The sequence below is a fragment of the Cetorhinus maximus genome, chromosome 7 (assembly GCF_964194155.1).
Source record: "Cetorhinus maximus chromosome 7, sCetMax3.hap1.1, whole genome shotgun sequence".
NCBI classification, from domain to species: Eukaryota; Metazoa; Chordata; class Chondrichthyes; order Lamniformes; family Cetorhinidae; genus Cetorhinus; species Cetorhinus maximus.
In genome coordinates this window covers 91,416,277-91,437,878 of record NC_135885.1, presented here as the reverse complement: position 1 = coordinate 91,437,878, position 21,602 = coordinate 91,416,277, and the positions used below count along the sequence as shown (strand labels likewise).

Below are 21,602 nucleotides of genomic sequence, written 5' to 3'. Positions count from 1 at the left end.
GTTGAGTTTTTCCAGCGTTTTCTGTTTTTGCCCCATATACCTTGATTCCGTGACAGTCCAAAAATCTATTCATTTATGTTTTCAATATTTCTTCAATAACTAAGTTCACACCTCTTTGGGCTAATGAATTCCCATAGATTCATAATCCTTTAAGTGAAGAAATTTCTTATTGGTTCAGAAAAGCTGTCCCCATGTCCAGCAACCTTACCCCCTGGTTTTAAACCCTCAAGCCAGGGGAAACATACTCTGAGAACCTACCTCGTCAAGTCCTTTGAGAATATTTTCATTTTTCAAAGGGATCACCTCTAATTCTCCTTAACTCCAGAGAGTATAGGTCCATTCTACTCAACCTTTGATCCCGGGAGTCAATCTGGTGAACCTTTGCATTCCTCTAAGGCAAGCATATCCTTCCTTCGGTATGGAGACCAAAACTGTATGCTGCACTGCAGGTTTGATCTCATCAAAGTCTTGTACAATTGCAGCAAGACTTCCTTGCACTGTACTCCAACACCTTTGCAATAAAGGCTACGTATGCTTTACCTTCCTAATTGCTGGCTGTACCTGTACCTTGACTTTGTTTATTGTACAAGGACACCTAAATGCCCCTGAACACCAACATTGAGTAGTTCACACTATTTTTAAAAAAATAGTCTGCTTTTCTATTCTAGCTATACTCCATGTACTAAATTACACTACTCGATATGCACTATACTCCTTCTGTTACCTTCTTGCCCACTCATTTAATTGATCTATATCTCTTTGCAGGCTTTGTGTCCTCCTCATAGCTTGCATTCCCGTCTATCATCAGCAAACTTGGGATACATTGTACAATTTCCTTTCATCCAATCTCGATTGTAAATAACTGAGGGCCCAGCACTGATCCTTGTGGCACCCCAGTAGTAACTGCCTGCCAACCTGAAAATGGCCAGTTTACTTGAAATAGAAGCAAAATACTGTGGATGCTGGCAATCTGAAATAAAAACAGAAAATGCTGCAAAACTCAGCAGGCCTGACAGCTTCTGTGGAGAGAGAAACAGTTAATGCTTCGAGTCCAGATGACTCTTTTTGAGAGTTCGATTCAGAGCTTGGAGTTTATTTGAATTCTGTTTCCTAACTGTTAGCCAATCCTCTCTCCATGCTAATATTATCCTAACACTTGTGTCTTTTTATCTTTAGTGTGGCACCTCAGCGAATATGTTCTGAAAATCCAAATATATCTCATCCACTGGTTTCCCCTTTATCTACCAACAAGTTGCATCCTCGGAAAACTCTTGAATTTGTCAAGCCTGATTTTCCTTTCAAGAGTTTGTGTTGACTCTAGCTAATCATGTCATGCTTTTCTAAGTGCTCTGTTACCTCTTCCTTAATAATGGATTCCTGCATTTTCCTGATGACAGATGTCAGGTTCAGTGGCCCCTAATTTCCAGTTTTTTTTCTTTAGCTTCTTAAATAGCGGTGTTACCTTTTGCCCTCTTCTAATCCACTGAGGCTGTTTTAGAATCTAGGAAATTTTGGAAGAATAAAATCACTGTGTCCACTGTTTCTGCTCTTTTAGAATTCTAGGATGTAGGCAATTGCATCCGAAGTATGTTTTGGCTTTCAGTCCCGCTAATTTCTCCAGTATCTTTTCTTTACTAATGCTTTAAATTCCTCACTCATTAAACCCTTGGTTCCCTGCCACTTCTGGTATTTCTTTTTGTTCTCCACTGTAAGACAGTCACAAAATATTTGTTAAAGTTTCGAGCCCAGTGTGACTCTTCAAAACCAGAGGAGGAAGGACTTCTGAGGCAGAGTCACATTGGACTCGAAACATTAACTCTGTTTTCCTCTCCACAGGTGTTGCCAGATCTGCTGAGTTTTTCCAGCATTTTCTGTTTTTATTTCAGATCTTGAGCATCTGCAGTCATTTGCTTTTACAAAATATTTGTTCAACATTTCTGCATTCCTTTTTTCCCATTATAACTTTTCCTGTTTTAACCTTTAAGGGACCCAAGTTTTCTTTTGCTAATCTCTTATTTACATAGCTGTAGAGACTCAGAACCTTTTTTTATATTTCTGACTAGTTTACTGTCATATTGTATTCCTTCTCCAATCATTTTTGGGAGCTGAGTGACATGGGGTTAAACTTTCACCTGTGACTTTCCACTCCGCATCTTTGGTTAATGTACCATATTACTATGCTGCCTAGCCAGAAAACTTTAAAAAATGTGCCAGCCATGTTGTTTTATTTTGGTAAATGTATTTTTGTTTCTTGTAAAAACTGCCACCACCAAGAAAAGTTATGTGCCATGTATGGTTTGTAAGGTGGGTCATATATTGAAGACATCACAAAGTAATGTTTATTTCACACCCTTTCCCATGGTTAAATAATATTGATTCTTCCAGGTATGTGGATGGTATTTTCAGGAACAATGTGCACTCACCTAATGTAGCTTTCACTCTTTCCGAACATGCATACTGAGGTTCATGGAATCAAATTGACTAAAAATCATTCAGCCCTTCATACTTTTAGAACCATGTTTATCCATATGGAATCTTGTAACTTTTCAAATAAAAAAGAAAATAAAAGGCAAAAAGTTGAGATGAGAACACTAGGAAGAAAATCAAGACATAGTAGAAAGTGGAGAACCAAGAAGTGTAATACACAAATCATGAAAAGAAACAAGTATGGAAATTGCACAAATAGGAAAAAGAGTTTAGACTTGAATCTGAAGTTGTTTATTGATGAATTTAGAATCAAATGAGAACTTTTGAATGGGGAAAAAGTCATTTAGGTTCAATAAGTCTGTCACCTCTTTTAGGAATCAATCACACCACTGGCCATATCATTCAATCTTTCCACTGTTTAGAAACTTTGCCATTTGTCTCTGAATCCGTTCATATTGTTTGCTTTAGTGACCTTCCCTGGTGACTTAGTTAAAACTATCATGCCCTTTTGAGTGGAAAAGCCTTTGCCTGACTCACCTTACTTTTAACTTATGTCCCCTGGTATTTGAATCCTTAACACATGCAAACAATTCCCTGCATAACTTATCAGATCCTTTCATAATCCTGAAATCTTAAAGTTAAGGACAATATGGTCTCCTCCAGCTTTCTTAATCCTGCTTTCTAACTAACTTAAATGTCTGATACCTAGAACCCTCCTTGCTCACTTCTCCAGACTCTCCAAGGGAAAGAAAAATTCGGCTCACCCTTGAAATTAGGTTTATTTGTAAAGAAGAGTGCATCCCACTGTGGAGGCTTACCTGATGAGATCATCGTTTGGAGAGTTGAGCAGAGGCCAAAATGCCCAATTTGCAACACACTCGATTTTCCCAAAATATGTTTTAATGAACAAGAACAAAGGAACACTCAGTTGGAGGCACTGACTCTTGCACCCTATTCTCTGATTTTCACTCCCATCAAGTGTGGTGCAGTATGGGGAACAGAGTCTTGTGAAGCTTTTTGACCATACTTGTGACGTATCAACATTGAGAAATTAAAACTCGTTTTTGAAAGGAATCGTTCAGATTGTGGTGGCTGAATGTTGTCTTCAGAACATATTAAGTTATATTGTTTTGATTCTGAGTTTCAAAGGTAAAATAATCTAGTCTTTGTGTGTAGTCATCTAATTTGTATCAATATCTTGTTTTCAGAGTGACTTAAGAGCCATTGGCAAGAAATTTCTTCCAAATGAAATCAATAGTGGACGAGTGGACCAGGTAAGACTGAAGAGTAGAGTACCTCCTTAGATGTGTATGTGACAGTGTGGCTCAGGGAGCTTTTGTTGCAATGCCAACCTATTATTTCTACAAACCAGCCCCCCCCCCCCCCCGCCCTCTCCTGTAGATATTTTCTTGGCATGCTAAGGTGCCTCAGATGTAGTATGTTGAAGAAGAAAATCTTATGCAGAGCATTTGTTTCCCCATGACTTTGAGTTGGCAATACCATTTGGGAGATCAGATGGGGTAGAGTAAGAAACACTCTGTACGTACGTATGTATGTACCTGTATATATTTGTGTTAGATATAATATATACATGGGCAGTCTATCATGGCATTGTTCATAGCAGGTCTAATATCTTAAACACAGGAATAGTATAGTGTATAATGCATCATATGCTTTCAAAGGGACACTGTTCCATAGACAAGTCAAGTTGTCCAACAGAGATTGCTTCAGATTATATAAGAATTACTGGATGAGAAAAGACCAAAGCCTGTCTCATTCACTGACTATATTCTTGGGTAGATAAGCCCAATTTGCTATTGTAGAATTATTGGTCGCCTGTTAAAGAATGAAGTTGTCAAAAACAACAATGTAGGTTGATTTGCCTCTTGCTGGCTATGGACAGGAAGAAAAATAAGCCACAAGTTTTTCTGCTCACCAAGTGAAGATCTTGATAGTTTTCTTGTGCACAGTTCCATGGATCCTTGTAGTATATGGTCCTTGAAGACAAGTAAGAGCTGGCTAAATGATGTAAAGGGGAGCATGGGTTGAAATTGTGCTTATTTGCAATTATTACTATACAGCCGATGGTAAAGGCTGAGTTGTTCAAATCCCAGAGGGAAACTTGAAACAACTGTCATAATCCATTTTTGCAATTTGTATGTTTCAAGAGGCAGGCTTTGAATTCAGTTATAATAAGACACCGAGTCTTGAGAGGCTTTTTAATATAAAGCCAAATTAAGCATTTATTAATACAAGAAAAATTGTAAGTAAAATTACTACTATAATGACTGCAAAAATCCCCTGATTAATCTGACTCTCAGTTACACCCCATTGAGGCAACAGTAAAACCCACAAGAAACTTTTTTTGGGTGCAAGGGCACGAATAGGCATGTCTTGAAACATTAGATTCTTAGTAAACTAAATATTTGACTCTTGTATACCAGTAGAACTAGTAAACGGTTCTCAATATTTTTTTTAAGTCATTTTCAGTTATTTAGAATCAGTTTATTCATAGCTGGTCGATTAAAAATGCTTATTTTTTGTGTTAAACTCATTTTCAGCTGTATTAATGAAACCGCACCGAATTATCTCTCTGAAAAATATATCAAAATTTTTCTTGCGAGGGAGAAAAAACAATTGTGTTCTAAAACACTGCCCGCATGCACTGAATCATCTTTTGACGAGATGTTGGGACTCCGTCTGCCCTCTCAGGTGGGCAAGAAAGATCCTATGGCATTATTTCATAGAGCAGGGTACTTTTTCCTGGTGTCTTGGCTAATATTTATCATTCAATCAACATCGCAAAGAAGAGGTTATCAGGTCATGGTGCTGTTTGTGTGGATTTACTGTGTACAAATTGGCTGTGGCGCTTGCTATGTTACAAAAGTGACTGTACCTCAAAACTACTTGGTTACATGTAAAGCACTTTGCGATATCTGATGGGTGTGAAAAACGCTATATATATCAAGTTTGTCCATGCCTTTTCTTTTCTTATCCCCACAACTTTTCTTTCCTTCCTTTGTCCCTCCCTTTTTTGCTTTGAAGATTTTTGTTTGTGGTTATGAATGTCAGTTTGAGCAGAAACTTGAACAACTTCACTGCAACTTTGATTGCAATTTGCGCCCAGATTTCTAATTGCTCCCATAGCAGAAGCTTTACTTCAGTGAGCTTATTTTTGCGACCATGCATTTATGTTCAAACCATGAAATTGGCAGGTGAAATTTTTGTGGATTATGTTACATTAAACTGTATGTTGGGTGAAACAGGAGCTGTTTTTGTGGGCGATTTCATGTATTTTGAGCATGGTTATATTACAAGAATTTTTGCCCAAGGAAGTGGCTGGTGCAGGCCCTTTGGTTATATTTTGCTGGTGAATGATGCTAACTGACCAAACCAATTTGACAATTTGCTGAATTGTTGAGTAAGCTTGAACAGGATATTAATTTGGGCTAGTAGTGGTCTTTGCATGCAATTGTTTTGTTTCTCTTGCACTCTGTTTCTGTAATTCCCTTGAATTGTGGCATATAATCATTTATACCTGTAACTTTGGTTCATCTGCCTCCAATTTGTGTGCCAGAAGTCCGTGTTGCATGAATGACACTGTAGTCTTAACTCTTATCATTGTTGTAACATCAACAGCGATGATGCTAACACTTCAATCCTCTCATCCTCAAAAGAGGAGAAACATTTTGAGCTGGGATTTATTTTGCCTCAGTTGATTGCGCTCTGATATTTTTGATTGGCGTTTATGTGTTCAGTGGGAATACTTGAAATTGGACAAGGATATAATTTGCAATACTGCTTTGTTTTGGAATAGGAATTTTAAGCTTAACTTTCAAACTGTGCTTTTCTTTGGAATTTCTTACAAAGGTTGGTAGAAGTTTGGAACACTTCGCAAGTTCGCAACAACAGTTAATGTTAGATAAATTGTAATTTTTAAATCTGAGGTTGCAACATGTTTATTGTAGGGAGTCATAAAGTCACTTACGGCACAGAAGGTGGCCATTTGGCCAGTTGAACCTTGGCTTAATCTCTGCGGAGCAATCTAGTCAATCCCCCGCTCGATCCTGTTGGCTCTGCAAGTTTATTTCCTTCAAGTGCCCATCAAATTTCCTTTTGAAATCATTGATTGTTTCCACTTCCACCACCCTTGTGTCAGTGACTTCCAGGTCATTACCATCTGCTGTGTTTTTTTAAAAGAAATTTCTCCCTCATATTCCCTCTGCATCTCTTGTCTAAGATCTTTAAACCTGTGTCTCCTAGTCTTTGTATAATCAGCTAATGGGAATGGTATCTCCTTGTCTACCTTATCCAAACCTGTCATAATCCTGTGTACCCCTGTCACAATCTCCCCTCAATCTCCTTTGGTCCAAGGGGAACAATCCCAGCTTCTCCCTAACCAGGTAACTGGAATGCACTGCCTGAGTGTGTGGTGGAGGCAGGTTCAATCGAAGCATTAACGAGGGAATTAGACTGTTATCTGAAAAAGAGTGTGCAGGGTTACGGTGAGAAGGCGTGAGAATGGCACTAAGTGAATTGCTCATTTGGAGAGTTGGTGCAGATACTTGGAGGTGTCAGCTGTGGCTCAGTTCATAGCACCCTCGCCTTTGAATCAGAAGGTTGTGGGTTCATGTCCCACTCCCGGAAACCAAGAACTGTGAATGTACTCGAAAGAGTTACAATGGGTTGAATGGCCTCCTTGTGTGCTGTTATGCCAGTGATTCTGTAAAATCCCCCATTCCAGGATCATTCTCATAAATCTCCTCTGCAACCTCCCAAGGACCCTCACATCAGGACTGGATGCAATACTCTAGTTAGGTCATCACCAGAGCTTCATAAAGGTTCAGCATAAATAACTTCCCTGTTTTTGTACTCATTGTTTCTATTTATGAAGCCCAAGATCCCATTTGGTAAGACCCCCTGTGCAAAGTCATTTTAGCAGATACTTGGTTACTGAAGCTATAATTAACAGCCATAATGGGAAATTAAATGTTACAGGAAATAAGCCTCAATGTATTGAATGGCCTTGTCTCTTATTCTTTACTTTTTCTGTCCTTTAAATATAGAATTGGAGTATTCTATGTTTTTTGACTTTGTACTATAGGCCATTTTTAAAAAATCTAGGGCCCATCTTTTTTAGGAAGCTTTATCAACTTGTCCTCCCATTTAAAATAAGTTGTGAATGAGAGCCTCTGTGCAAGTCGGGTTGTATTTGCAGAGAAAGAACCAGAATTAACGTTTCAGGTTGGCACTTTGTCAATCCAGTAAATTTGTATTGTTGTATTATTGCCACTGGAGGGTGCTATAATATGCAGTTTGCCCAGGTGTGCGTGAGTTTTCCAATCACTGAAATGTTGTGCGCTGAATGGATGAACATAAACTGAGAGTCTGGAAAGGCCATTCAATTTAGTCGTCACATTCCAATGGATTAGACTGTCAGACAGGCAGTGTTCACTGCTATCTCTTGGATCCTTCCTTTGCATAAACCTTTGTTTGGAGTGTCATTGTCAAGTATGGATACCCCATTTCAAATATTTTAACTATTGAGCTTTTTGTGATATGCCATGATTGGCAGCACACTGGTTGACAGGTGTCCAAGATCCATCTTTTCACTACTTCAAACTCAAAATTTAGTTTACAGTGTTAAAATCCCCATAAAGACCGACAACTTTTTTAAAAAAAAAAAAGAATTTTCCAAATAGCCATTGAAAATAACCAACGGACAAGATTTCACATTTTAGGACTTTTACTGTAATAAATAAACTAAAATGAAGATATCAAACATTACTTAACAAGCAACTAATACATTGAACTAAAGAAAAGTTGCTTTAGCATCAATTAACTAATGCAATTGAGATAGGTCAGACAACCCCTTTCACTGTGAAGAAAGTATATATCTTTGCTTCTGCACAAATCTTTACCAAAGGGCTTCCAACCTGTTGTACTTGTACTCCTGTATGCGCAACATCTCTGGGGGATATGCAGGAGAAATTGACCAATGGTGGAATCTCTCTCGCGCTCCCAAGTGTGATCCCTCTGTTTACTTGCTTCTTCGCTGCCTTCTATTTACAGTGGTGTACAACATGGACAACCTGGATGGAGGTATTTTGTAGAATGAAAATCCAGAAGGTGTACAGATCCAGTTAGAAAATTGGAGGAGAACGCCCAAAAATTCAAAAGCAGCAGAGGATTTCTCATGTTCTGGCCAAGAACAGACTGGAGCTGAAAACCAGTAGCCAGACAGGCTTCGCAAGAGACTAAATTCTCTCACTCACAGCAATGGTGGGGGAAGAGCAGTAGACTGATCCATGATAATTTAAATATTGCAGAAGAGCAACAAGGCCAACATTTATTGCCTGTTCGTAATTGCACATGAGAAGGTGGCGTTGTCCACCTTCTTGCACTGCTGCAGGCTGTGTGGTATAAGTATACCCAGAGTGATGTTCGTAGGTAGGGAATTCCACGAATTTGACCCAGTGATAATAAAAGAATGGTGATACATTCCCAAGCCTGGGTAGTGTTTGAGGGGAACCTGGAGGTGGCCCTGCATTTGGCCTTTTAGATGGTAGAGGTTGAGTTTGGAAGGTGCTGAAAAGAAGCCTTAGCATGTTACAGCGTTCATGAAATCACAGAATGGTAGCAGTACGAAGGAAGCCATTTGGCCAGTTGTATCTGTGCTGGCTCTCTTGGAGCTACCCAGTTACTCCCATTCCTCTGAAATAAAAACAGGCAATGCTGGAAAAACTCAGCAGGTCTGGCAGAATCCGGAGAGCGAAACAGAGTTAATGTTTTGAGTCCAATATGGCTCCTCTTCAGAAGAGTCTTGACCTACAAAGCCCAAGATCCTGCATGTCTAATTAACCACTTTGTCAACCTGGTCTGGGTCTGCCACCTTCAATGATTGCGCACATGGACCCCCAGGCCCCTCTGCTCCTGCACCCTACTTAGAATTATATCTGTATTTCATATTGCCTCTCCTTGTTGTTCTTCCTCGAATACAATGCTTCACACTTCTCTGCATTAAATTCCATCTGTCACATGTCTGCCTGTTCCATCAGCTTGCCTATGTCCTCTTGAAGTTTAACACTATCCTCTTCACAGTTCTCAACACTTCCAAATTTTGTCACCTGCAAATGTTGAAATTGTGCATGCTGCATCCAAGTCTAGATCATCAGTACAGATCAAAAAAAGCAGAGGTCCAGACACAGGCCCTGAAGAACCTGCTGTATATCTTCCTCCAGGCAAAAAAATAGCTGTTGTCACTCTGCCAATTTCATATCCATTCTGCCACTGTCCCTTTTATTGTAACTTTAATTCCATGGGCTTTAACTTCGCTGACAAGCCTGCTCTGTGGCACTTTATCAAATGCCTTTTTGGAAGTCTATGTACACAGCCTCATCAATCCTTGAAAAACTCAATCAAATTAAACCCAATTTTCCCTGAATAGATCAGAGCTGACTTTGCTTAATTAATCCACATTTGTCCCAAGTGGCTGTTAATTTTGGCACCATGTTGATGGTACACACTGCTGTCATTGAGTGCTGGTGGTGGAGGAAATGTATGTTTTAGGTGGCAAATGGGGTGTCAATCAAGTGGGCTACTTTGTCTGGAAGTTGGTATGCAACAAAAACCCCCAAATCTCTGCCCTATAAGGTAGACCCTAGTTAGATACCCAAAGATACAGCTATATGAGCCAGAAGTTGAATGCCCTGCTGGCTGCTCTGGTTATGCAGGGAGCAGGTCCCTTTTTGGGCAGGTTGAGATTCATTTTGCTCAGGCAGGTTTCTATTATGCTCCATTGCTGGTTGGGGGTGCAGGAAGGTAGCAAGATCCACAGTGTAGTGATCATATCATATGAAATAGGAGCAGGAGTAGTCTTTTTGGCCCCTTGAGCCGACTATTCAGTGGGATCATGGTTCTGATTGTGGCCTTAACTCCACTTAACTGTTGACTCCCTTGTAGATCAAAAATCTGTCCAATTCAGCTTTGAATATAGTCTATGACCCAGCCTTCATGCCTCTCTGCGGTAGAGAATTCTGAAGACTAATGACCCCCTGAGAGAAGAAATTCCTCCTCATCTCCTTAAATTGGGAGGCTTAGATGGGAGACTCCTAATTGTAAACTGCGCCCCCTCATTCTAGATTAGCACATGAAGGGTAACATCATCTCAGCACCTACGCTGCCAAGCCCTCAGAATCTTGTATCTTTCAGTAAGCTAACCTCTCATTGTTATAAACTCCAATGAGTTTGGCCTAACCTGTTCAATCTTTCCTCATAAGACAATCTCTTCATTCCAGGAATCAGCCAAGTGAACCTCCTCTGAACTGCCTCCAGTGCAAGTATGTCCCTCCTGAAGTAAAGTGACAAAAACTACATAATACTCTAGGTCTGGTCTCACTAGTGCTCTGTATACTGTTGTAGAAAGACTTCCCTACATGTATAATCCATCCCCTTTGCAACAAAGACTAAGGTTGCATTTTCCTTCCTAATTACTTGCTGTACCTGCATGTTAACTACTTGTGCTTCATGCACCAGGACACTCTGATCCCTCTGTACTGCAACATTCTGCAGTCTCTCCATTTAAATAATCTGTGCATCTATTCTTCCTGCCAAAGTGGACAACCTCACATTTTGCTACATCTACTGAATTTTTGCTCTTGCAGATTCTGTGTCCTCATCATAACTTGCTTTTCTATCTACCTTTGTATTGTCAGCAAATTTGGCTACAGTGTAGACAATCCCTTCATCCAAGTCACTGACGTGGATCGTAAATAATTAAGACCCCAGCACTGATCCCTGTGGTACTCTGCCAGTTAGAGTTTGGCAAGTTGAAAATGACTCTTCTGAATCAACAGGACTACCAGCATTTTTTTACACTGCAAAACTTTTTTTGAAAAGGAAACATTGGCACAATGACTTTCAAAAGACAGGCTCTTCTAAAGCAGAAGCATTTAAAAATAAACTGAAGGAGAACAAAAGAAACTTGATTTCCTTGACAATATTTTTCTCCCTCTACTGCAGATCTCTCTGCTTTAAACTTTAATCACAAAATAATTGATGTACAAATATAAAAGAGGAACAAAGTCATTGCAAAGGATTCAACTTTTTCTTGTTTTGGTATTGTTGTTCAAGCAGTAGTTTGTGAACTTGGAAGACAGACCCAGGAGGAGGGTTTTAGAAGGAAAAATCAATGTTCCCTTTTAAAAAAAAACTGGTAAATCATATACATAAGTGTAAAAGTGTTGCCCACATCCCCTGTCACTCTTGCTCACTGAGGTCTTCTGCCCCCAATGCTCCTCTCCCTCTTTGTCCTCCACCCCCCTCCCCCACTGTCCCCTCTGGATCTGCAATGGCTGTGCCGAGATCCCAATTTACTTTTTTTTATCGAAATAAGTTTTTTTTCTGGGAGAGGGATGGGGATCGGGAGGGAACTGTTTGTTTACAGAGAATTTAAAAAGATCCTCCCCAGCAGCTGCTAGAAACAGCCTTTCCCCTTCCACCCCCTCCCTACTCAGTAATATCTCTCAAATCTAAAAGGATAATTCAAAAAGCAGGAAAAAAAGTGTCAACTATCCATTGATTCACAGGCTCTGAAGTTTTGCTCTGAAGAGAATAGTTTCTATCTCTTTTTTTCCCTCTCACTCCAACTCACTAAAAAGTTTTTTCTTGTTTAAACTCTCCTGTCTCTCTTGTGCTGTCTGCCCCAGGTTCCCTCCCTCCTGCCCTTGCTGCTCCTCAAATGATAGATTTTGTATCTGGAGGAGCAGCAAGAACTGGTGGGAGGGAACTTGTGATTGGAGGAGCTGGAGCAGCAAGCATGGGAGACACAGAATCTGTGATTGAAGGAGCAGCTGTTCACAGATTCTGTCTCTCCCAAGCTCGCTCACTCACTCCTCCAATCACACTCTGCATTGTTTTCCCACTCCCAATGAGACACCCTGTGCCATCAATTATTCAGCCCCATTTGGACCATGGAGGAGCCATAATGTAAGGTGATATTTGTACAGAGGCGATCTTTCTTTAATTTCTGCACCCACCTTTGCTTTTTCGTGGGCTAATTCTGACATTTCAAGGGTTATTTTGCCTGCCCATTTAGGACAGAGATAAGAAACTTTTTTTCTGAGGGTTGAGTCTTTGGAGCTCTCTCTCTCTCAAAAGGTGGTGGAAACAGAGTCTTTGAATATTTTTAAGGCAGAGGTCGATAGATTCTTGATAAGCCAAGGGGTTGAAAGGTTAAGGGGGTAGGTGGGAATGTGGAGTTGAGGTTACAATCAGATCAGTCATGATTTTATTAAATGGTGGAGCAGGCTCAAGTGGCCTACTCCTGCTCCGAATTCATATGTTTGTATGTATGCCACCCCTGTGTATTTTGAACCCTGGTCCTGAATGTACCCTCTGAACCTCCTCCAGGCTACTTTACCAATTTGATTTGCCCAATCCATATGAAGGTTAAAATCGCCCATGATTCAGTATCATTCTACAAGCCATTATTTGTTAGTTTATACTTTGTCCTACAGTGAAACGATTATTAGGGGGCCTATAAACTACTCCCTCCAGTGACTTCCTTCCTTTGCTATTTCCTATCTCCGCCCAAACTGATTCTATGTTTGGATCTTCGGAGTCAAGATTATTTCTACTTACAGTACCGATCCACCCTACTTAGACCATTTGCTAGGACTCTTGTCCCAGCACAGCCCAGGAGAAGACCGTCCCAATGGTACAGCTCCTTCTTTCCCCATTGCTGGGTGCCAGTGTCCAATGAATTGAAACCTATTTCTTCCACACCAATTTTTCAGCTAAGTATTCAACTCTTTGATCTTATTTACTGTGTGTCAATTTGCTCTTAGCTCAGTTAACAATCCAGAGATGATTACATTTTGTGGTTCTGCCTTTTAATTTAGCTCCTTGGTGCTCATTCGCCCTTAGAACCTCTTTCTTAGTCCTGCCTATACCATGTGGACCACGACAACTGGATCCTTCCCCTCCCATTCAAAGTACCCCTCCAGCCCTGAGCAGAAACCCTTAATCCTGGTAGGTTGCACAGCCTTAGGGACTCATGCTTTTGGCTGCAGCAAAGAGGGTCTAATCCCCTCCATCATGATGCTGTGGTCCATTTACTCATCCTCCCTGCAGTCCCTGCTCTCATCCACAAAAGTTACAAGAGTATCAAACCTTGTTGGATAAGTGCAAGGGCTGATGCTCCTTTTGTTGCCACCTACTGGATCCCCATAGTTGCATCACTTAGTCACACCAGCCTCTCCCTGACCACATACAAAATCTGAAGTGCCTAACTTAAGGGGTGTGATCACCTCCTGGAACAAAATGCCCAGTGTCCTAAGCTTGGACTCCAGCTCGTCAACTCTGAACTGAAATTGCTTGAGCTGCAGATGTTGTTGGATATGAGAGATAGACACTCGTTTGGATTCCCAATTCTGAAGCAGAGTTGGAGCATTGTGCCCTCAAGGTCTGCAGAAGGGAGGGATACATTAGACCCCCTCCTTCAAAGCTGGATAGGAGAAGTGCAGCTGATCCTGTCTCTGATTATTGTTCCTGCTGCAAGCCAACAGTCTAATCTTTACGTGAAGGCTCAGTCTGTATTCGGACTGGTAGGCTGGCTGATTTCTCAAGTGATGATTCTATTGTTTGAATGCTTGAATTATTAGAATAGGAGAATTGGTTTTGAGCTAATTTGGCAACCCTGAAGCTCCGACATTATGTCTGTTTCCAGCTGGGCACAAAAGTTAAGAAAACAGCACCTCACTGCTCTTTGCTTGAAGTTGGGAGATTGTCAGGAATACTGTTGTGGAAATTGATATTTGGATAACTTTGAGAAAGAGAGAGAGTAGAACTGCAGTTAAAATGAAAGTTACGGTTCACTTGGGAATAGGCATTGCCAAGCGTGAGGGAAGGACTGAGTGAAAAAGAGTTAGACTGGGCCTGGAGAAAGCAGTTGGTTAAAATTATTGGCTAAAATACCCGAGGTGGAATTTGATGGAGGAAGGAACAGGGAAAAATCATATGGGCTGAAATAGTTTTTTGAAATATTCTGTTGTCTATTGTTTTATTCAGATATCTGCACTTTCTGTTAATTTCTAATTGCAGTGAAGTGTCAGTATACTGATACATTACTATGATAATTCTGAGATTTGTAAATATAAAACAGTGAAATTAAGGGGAAGGGTATTGCATTCAGGACGTGTTCCTGTATAGGGTATTGAATTCAGAAAATGTTCCTGTCTATCTATTTTAATAGTGCTTGTAGATGAATCTATTAACTCCTTGCTGATTGTCAATGAATGTGTTGCTGAAAATATTCTTCACTAAACATGGTTGCATCCTACCTACAGTACCAACATATTCTATAGTGTTACCAGTTTTAAAAAAATATATTTTGGGAGTGTGGGTGCCGCTGGCTCGGCCAGTATTTATTGCCCATCCTTAATTGCCCATGAGAAAGTGGTGGTGAGCTGCCGCCTTAAACAGCTACAGGCCATGTGATACATGCTGTTAGGGAATTCCAGGATTTTGACCCAGCATGATATGGTTCCAAGTCGGGAAGGTGTGTTTCTTTTAGGTGGTGGTGTTCCCATGCATCTGCTGGATTGTCCTTTGATTTGGAATCGGGGTGAAAGCTGAGTTAATTTGTCTGCCTCACATACACAATAATGTACACATGTTGAAGAGATTTATAGAGATGCAACTTCATCTGATGTATAGTATCCAGACATCAGCCTCTTATCATTGAAACTTCAGTTTCGGAATGCTTTCAGAAATGAGAGAAGGTCTGAACCATACCTGCTGTTGGATTGTCTGCATTCATCTGATGCTACACATGAGCAATACAGTTATAATTGTTTTAACTGTTCCTGCATTCCCATGAGAATTGCACAGAGGGAGAACTAGGGTATACCTCTTTTTAACTTGATAAACCAGTGAAGTGACCCATGTGAAAGGGGTGCTATTAACCCACTTGAATGAAAAATGTGATTTCTAGTGTGTTGATGTATTCCAACCCACCTGGCGCCCATGTTTGCGGAAGGCCTGGAGCGTAGCAGTGGACACTGCGTACACTCTCACCAGTGACACCCGGGGGTGAACATAGAGTGGGAGTATATGTACAAAAATCATTGAAGGTGGCAGAGCCGTTTAAAAAAGTGGTTAGAAAGGTATACGGAATCCTAGGCATAACAAATTGAGGCATAGAGTTCAAAAAGCAAGTAAGTTATGATAAACCTTCATAAAGTTCTGGTTTGGCTAGAGAGTGGCTTCAGGCATGAGGGATTTGAATTACGTGGATAGTTTGGAGAAGCTGAGGTTTTCTCCTTGGGGAAGAGAAAGTTGAGAGGAGACTTGCTGGGTTCAAAATCATGAGGAGTCTAGACGGAGTTGAGAGAGAGAGAAATTTCTACCACTGGTGCAAGGATCAAGAACCAGAGGGCACAGATTTAAGGTGATTGGCTGAAGAATAAAAAGTGGCGTAAGGAAAACCTTCTCACACGTCTAGTGGTTATGATCTGGAATGTACTGCCTGACAGGTTAGAATCAATTTTGGTTTTCAAAAACAAATTGGATAGACATCTCAAGAGAGAATTTGCTGGGCTGCGGTGAAACAAGGTGGAGTGAGACTAGCTGAATTTCCCTTGCACAGAGTCAGTGGGCCAGATGTCATCCTCTTGTGCTGTTCAACCATTCCTGATTCTAAGTCTTATAAATTTGTTCTCAGGAATATCTAAATTTTATTCTTCAAAAATTTAAAAAATGATGGATGTTTTCCATTGGTGCTGTTGATTTATAATTCTTCAACGGATAGAAACAAATCTTGACTGGAATATGAGAAATGGCAGAATTGCTGTCCATTGCAATCCCTTCTTTCTATGTGCAGTTCTATATCCTTTCAGTTGTCTTTTCTTTCCCTGCTAAATTAGCTTCTGATTGAGACAACAGGCAACTTGTTCCATTGCCTCTGACAATGTTGAGCTGGCTTCCTTTTGATGCGTGTGTGCGCGCACGTGCGCACGTGTTCTTTTCTCTCTATTGCCCCCCTTTGGCTAAGCAATGCCTATGACGTGACCAGTTGAATTTAGGAATTACATGAACATGAAGTTATCAAGTGCAGTAATTAATCAGAACGCTTTGTTACATTTCGCCAGAAAAAAGCATCTTGTATATCAGCACGTCCTTCATTCTCATTTAATATTGAAAAGTTTCTTTGTGGAAAACTTCAATTTCATTTTGTAGATTTTCTTTGTAATTGTAGCTAAGTGGAACTGCCAGTTTATTACAGGTTTTTCACATATATTGTGAAAGTAAAACTTAATCTCTTTTTTCCCTTTTTTTTGCACCAGTGCAGCTTTGCACTATTCTCAGGGATGTTGGGGGGGCAGGTGAGCAACCTGCACTTTTTGGGGGGAAAAAAAAACTTTTTAAAAAAAATTCAGTTTTTTAAGGCAGATAATGAGCATATCTGAGCCATGATAGAAATCCCAAACTACATATGATCTAAAAATTGAGCCACTTTACAAAATAAAATGTGTTGAGGCTTTTTTAAAAACACATTGAAGAATTTCAACATTACAAGGATAAGTGCCTTGTACTTACTTCATGTATCTTAAAATATTATGATGAAGTGGTCTTTTTAATGATAGTATGCAATTTTTATGATAACTGTTATATTTGCTGTTTCTCTTTGCATGAAGATTTAAATCTGTTTTAATAGGTAATTGAGTGTTTCCAGTGCTATTTAAGTTCACACTTAAGTTGATGTGGGAAATGAAAAGCTTTTGTGTGAAATTTATGTTTTGAATCGCATAATCACTCTTCCATAACATATATTTATTTCTAGCTTGAAGGTCCATGTGTCTTACAACTACAAAAGATCAGGAATATATCTGCTCCAAAAGATCACGAGGAGTCTCAAGCTGCGCCAAGGATGTTGCGTGTGCAATTGACAGATGGGAATGTGAATTGCATAGGAATAGAGTTTAGTCATCTGTCTAAAATCAGGTGAATTTTCGAGTTTTTCTTTAAAAGGGAAACAATTTTGTAATCCATGAAGCTAAGCCGATGGTTTGTTTTAGAAGATTTGGTGATGTATGTATTTGGTGCTATCAATACAGTGAAGTGTAGTATAAGCATTATTTCATAGTCTCATGCTTCTAAGCATTAAATATCAAAACGTAGTTTAGTTTTCTGCTTCAGTTATTATCCAGATTTATCCTGAGCTACCCTGAAGTATTTATTCATAACTGTTGCTTGTACTATTTGGCTGGAAAGCAGGGCATCTCATTTTTGATTTTCTCCCACTGTCGTCACTATCTCCTGAATTTACCAGAGCATGCCTGAGTCTTGTAACTGAGTCACATTGGATGTTCTTGATGTGAGACTTGCAGGCTATTGAATCATAGGGTGCAACATATCCAAGCCAAGATTCTCTTAACCAGGAGCCAAATCCAAGTACTTTCCAGCTGGGTCACAGGTAGCAGTAGCCCAGTTGTGCAAATTTTAAACAATATATACCTTTTCTTTCTTTGGCCCAAGGGCAATGAAGCCAATGTTTGTGCACAGATTTGAGATCTTATTGCTGTTATGGATCATTGGCGTTACAAAACAGGGCTTTGAGAATCTTGCTTATGAATATTACTTGTTGATTACTTTGCAAATAATTTTCACAGGAAGAGAATTCAGAGCCTCTTTATCTGTCATTCTTAACTGCATAAGACTGATGATTCCCCCAGCCTGGGCTTGAGAGTGCCATACTAGAGTAAGTTGTAGCTGTTTGGTTGCAATGAGTGAGATCAGTGAGCCAAATGGCCTTTTTATTATCATTAATTCATATTCTTATACCTAGAACATTAGAGCAGAAGCAGGCTATTCAGCACCTTGAGCTTGTTCCACCATTCACTTAGACCATGGTTAACTTGCAGATTAACTCTATTCACCTGCCTTGATTCCTCGTTCCGTAACAACCTTACTTGACCAAAAATCTCAGTTTTGGAATTTTCAATTTACCTTCTCTCAACAGCTTTTTGGGTGAGTGTGTTTCAGATTTCCACTACCGTTTGTGCGAAGAAGTGTTTTCTGATTACATCACTGAGCAGCCTAGGACTGATTTTAAGGCTTTGCTCCTTTTGTACCGGACTCCCTTTAGCAGAAGAAATAATTTCATTCCATCTACTTCTTCGTTGATGAAAAGAGCCAATTCTGTTTCATCGTGGAACTAAATGGACAGTTGAAGACACAACTATTTACAACCCAACATTTTCAACACTTGTGGGATTTTGGAGACTTGCCTTCAGAATAGACTTCATGACCCCCTTTGTTTTACCTTCAATTTAAAGACACAGTAACAAAACACAGCAATCTTATGAACCTCATAATTGTAACAACAGCTTTAATTGACTTGAACACCTCAATTAAAACACCCCTTAATCATTTGATATTCAAGGGCAGAAATTAGACAAGCATACAGGAAAGGGAGAATGGTTTCAATGGGGATTTTAACTTTGATATAGATTGCAAAATACATGTTAGAAAATCAGTGAATTCCTTGAGCGTGTCCAGAATAGTTTTCTGCAACATATGTCCTAGACTCCACAAAAGAGAGGGCCATATTAGGTTTAGTAATGATTAATGAATCAGATTTAGTTCATAGCCTAATGGTGTGTAAACATTTATCAAATAATGATCATATGATCAAGTTCAACATAGTGTTTGAAAGGGAAAACCCACACTGTAGCATGTGATAGGCAGAGCAGAGTGATCTTAACAAGCAACAGATCAAATCAAAGTTCTGTCGTCCTGCCACACCCAGTCTCGAATGGTGGTGGACAATTAAACCGTAGGCTGCACAAAATCCCCATCCTCAATGATGGGGAACCCAGCACATCAGTGCAAAAGACAAGTCTGAAGTACTATGAACACACTCGACCTCTCCCTCCAGCAGCACCACCACACCGTTTTTCAAAGCTGCGCGTGCCCCCAGTTTCATTTTATTCTTCGCCTCATTCGACACCTCAACAAGAAACTTTTTCTCTTTCTCTCAAGTGCTAAGGAACGCAAGCTCCAACAACTCATCGACACCAACACCCATCTGGGACCCTCCACCCCTGCTTGTCCCTCCGTCCCCACCCCATCTTCCAATCCCAGCCCCAGCCGCGTATTCACTATACCCCCTGACCTTCCCCTCTCCGATGCTGAACGTTCAGTGCTCAGCAAAGGACTTAGTTTCATACCCTTACGCCCTCATCTCAATGAATTTTGGGCTCGGCACGATGCTGAACTCTTCTTCTGCCGTCTTCGTCTCCGTGCTCACTTCTTTGGGCAGGAGTCCTCTCCCCGTTCAACGGATCCTTTTACCCACCTCCAATATTCTCCCTCCACCTGGACCCCTCTCTCTGGATTCTTACCTTCTCTTGATCTTTTCATTGAGAACTGTCGGCGTGACATTAGCCGTCTCAATTTCTCTGCTCCTCTCACCCATTCTAATCTGTCTCTCTCTGAACTTACTGCACTCCGTTCTCTCAGGTCCAACCTCAACATTGTCATCAAACCCGGTGACAAGGGTGGTGCTGTTGTTGTCTGGCGCACTGACCTCTACCTCGCGGAGGCTGAGCGTCAACTCGCAGACACTTCCTCCTACCTCTCCCTGGACCATGACCCCACCACGGAACATCAAGCCATTGTTTCCAGGACTGTCACTGACCTCATCTCCTCTGGAGATCTTCCTCCCACAGCTTCCAACCTGATAGTCGCCCAACCTCGGACGGCCCGCTTCTACCTCCTACCCAAAATCCACAAACAGAACTGTCCTGGCAGACCGATCGTGTCAGCCTGTTCCTGCCCCACGGAACTAATTTCTCGTTATCTTGACTCCCTTCTCTCTCCCCTTGTCCAGTCCTTTCCCACCTACATCCGTGATTCCTCTGACACCTTACGTCACATCAACAATTTCCAGTTCCCTGGCCCCAACCGCTTCCTCTTCACCATGGATGTCCAATCCCTCTACACCTCCATCCCCCACCAGAATGGTCTGAGGTCCCTTAGCTTCTTCCTTGAACAGGGGCCCGAACAATCCACATTCACCACTACTCTCCTCCGTCTGGCTGAACTTGTTCTCACACTGAACAATTTCTCCTTTAACTCCTCTCACTTCCTCCAAATAAAAGGTGTGGCTATGGGTACCCGCATGGGCCCCAGGTATGCCTGTCTCTTTATGGGGTATGTGGAACATTCCTTGTTCCAGTCCTACTCCGGCCCTCTCCCACAACTCTTTCTCCGGTACATCGATGATTACTTTGGTGCTGCTTCATGCTCTCGTCGGGACCTAGAAAAAATTTATTAATTTTGCTTCCAATCTCCACCCCTCCATCATTTTCACATGGTCCATCTCTGACACTTCCCTTCCCTTCCTTGACCTCTCCGTCTCAATTTCTGATGATAGACTGTCCACCAATATCCATTACAAGCCTACCGACTCCCACAGCTACCTCGACTACAGCTCCTCACACCCCGCTTCCTGTAAGGACTCCATTCCATTTTCTCAGTTCCTTCGCCTCCGTCGCATCTGTTCTGGTGACGCTACCTTCAAAAACAGTTCCTCTGACATGTCCTCCTCCTTCCATAACCGAGATTTTCCACCCACGGTCGTTGACAGGGCCCTCAACCGTGTCCGGCCCATCTCCCGCGCATCCGCCCTCACGCCTTCTCCTCCCTCCCAGAAACATGATAGAGTCCCCCTTGTCCTCACTTATCACCCCACCAGCCTCCGCATTCAAAGGATCATCCTCCGTCATTTCCGCCAACTCCAGCATGATGCCACCACCAAACACATCTTCCTTTCACCCCTCCTGGCGGCATTCCGTAGGGATCGTTCCCTCCGGGACATCCTGGTCCACTCCTCCATCACCCCCTACTCCTCAACCCCCACCTATGGCACCTCCCCATGCCCACGCAGAAGATGCAACACCTGCCCCTTCACTTCCTCTCTCCTCACCGTCCAAGGGCCCAAACACTCCTTTCAAGTGAAGCAGCATTTCACTTGCATTTCCCCTAACTTAGTCTACTGCATTCGTTGCTCCCAGTGCGGTCTCCTCTACATTGGAGAGACCAAACGCAAACTGGGCGACCACTTTGCAGAACACCTGCAGTCTGTCCGCAAGAAAGACCCAAACCTCCCT

The 21,602-nt window shown here is 41.3% G+C and overlaps 1 protein-coding gene across 6 annotated transcripts in view; it reads left to right on the top strand.

Moving 5' to 3' along the window:
- tdrd3 (tudor domain containing 3) overlaps nt 1-21,602 on the top strand; it is a 152,900-nt gene that overhangs the window by 10,466 nt on the left and 120,832 nt on the right. For all 6 annotated transcript variants that reach the window (XR_013577131.1, XR_013577132.1, XR_013577133.1 and 3 more), the window contains exons 3-4: nt 3,636-3,701; nt 17,270-17,430. Coding sequence is in view for 3 of the 6 variants with exons in the window: in XM_078545865.1 (XP_078401991.1) it covers nt 3,636-3,701; nt 17,270-17,430 (227 nt within the window). In the remaining 3 variants the exon portion in view is untranslated. The remainder of the gene's footprint in view (nt 1-3,635; nt 3,702-17,269; nt 17,431-21,602) is intronic.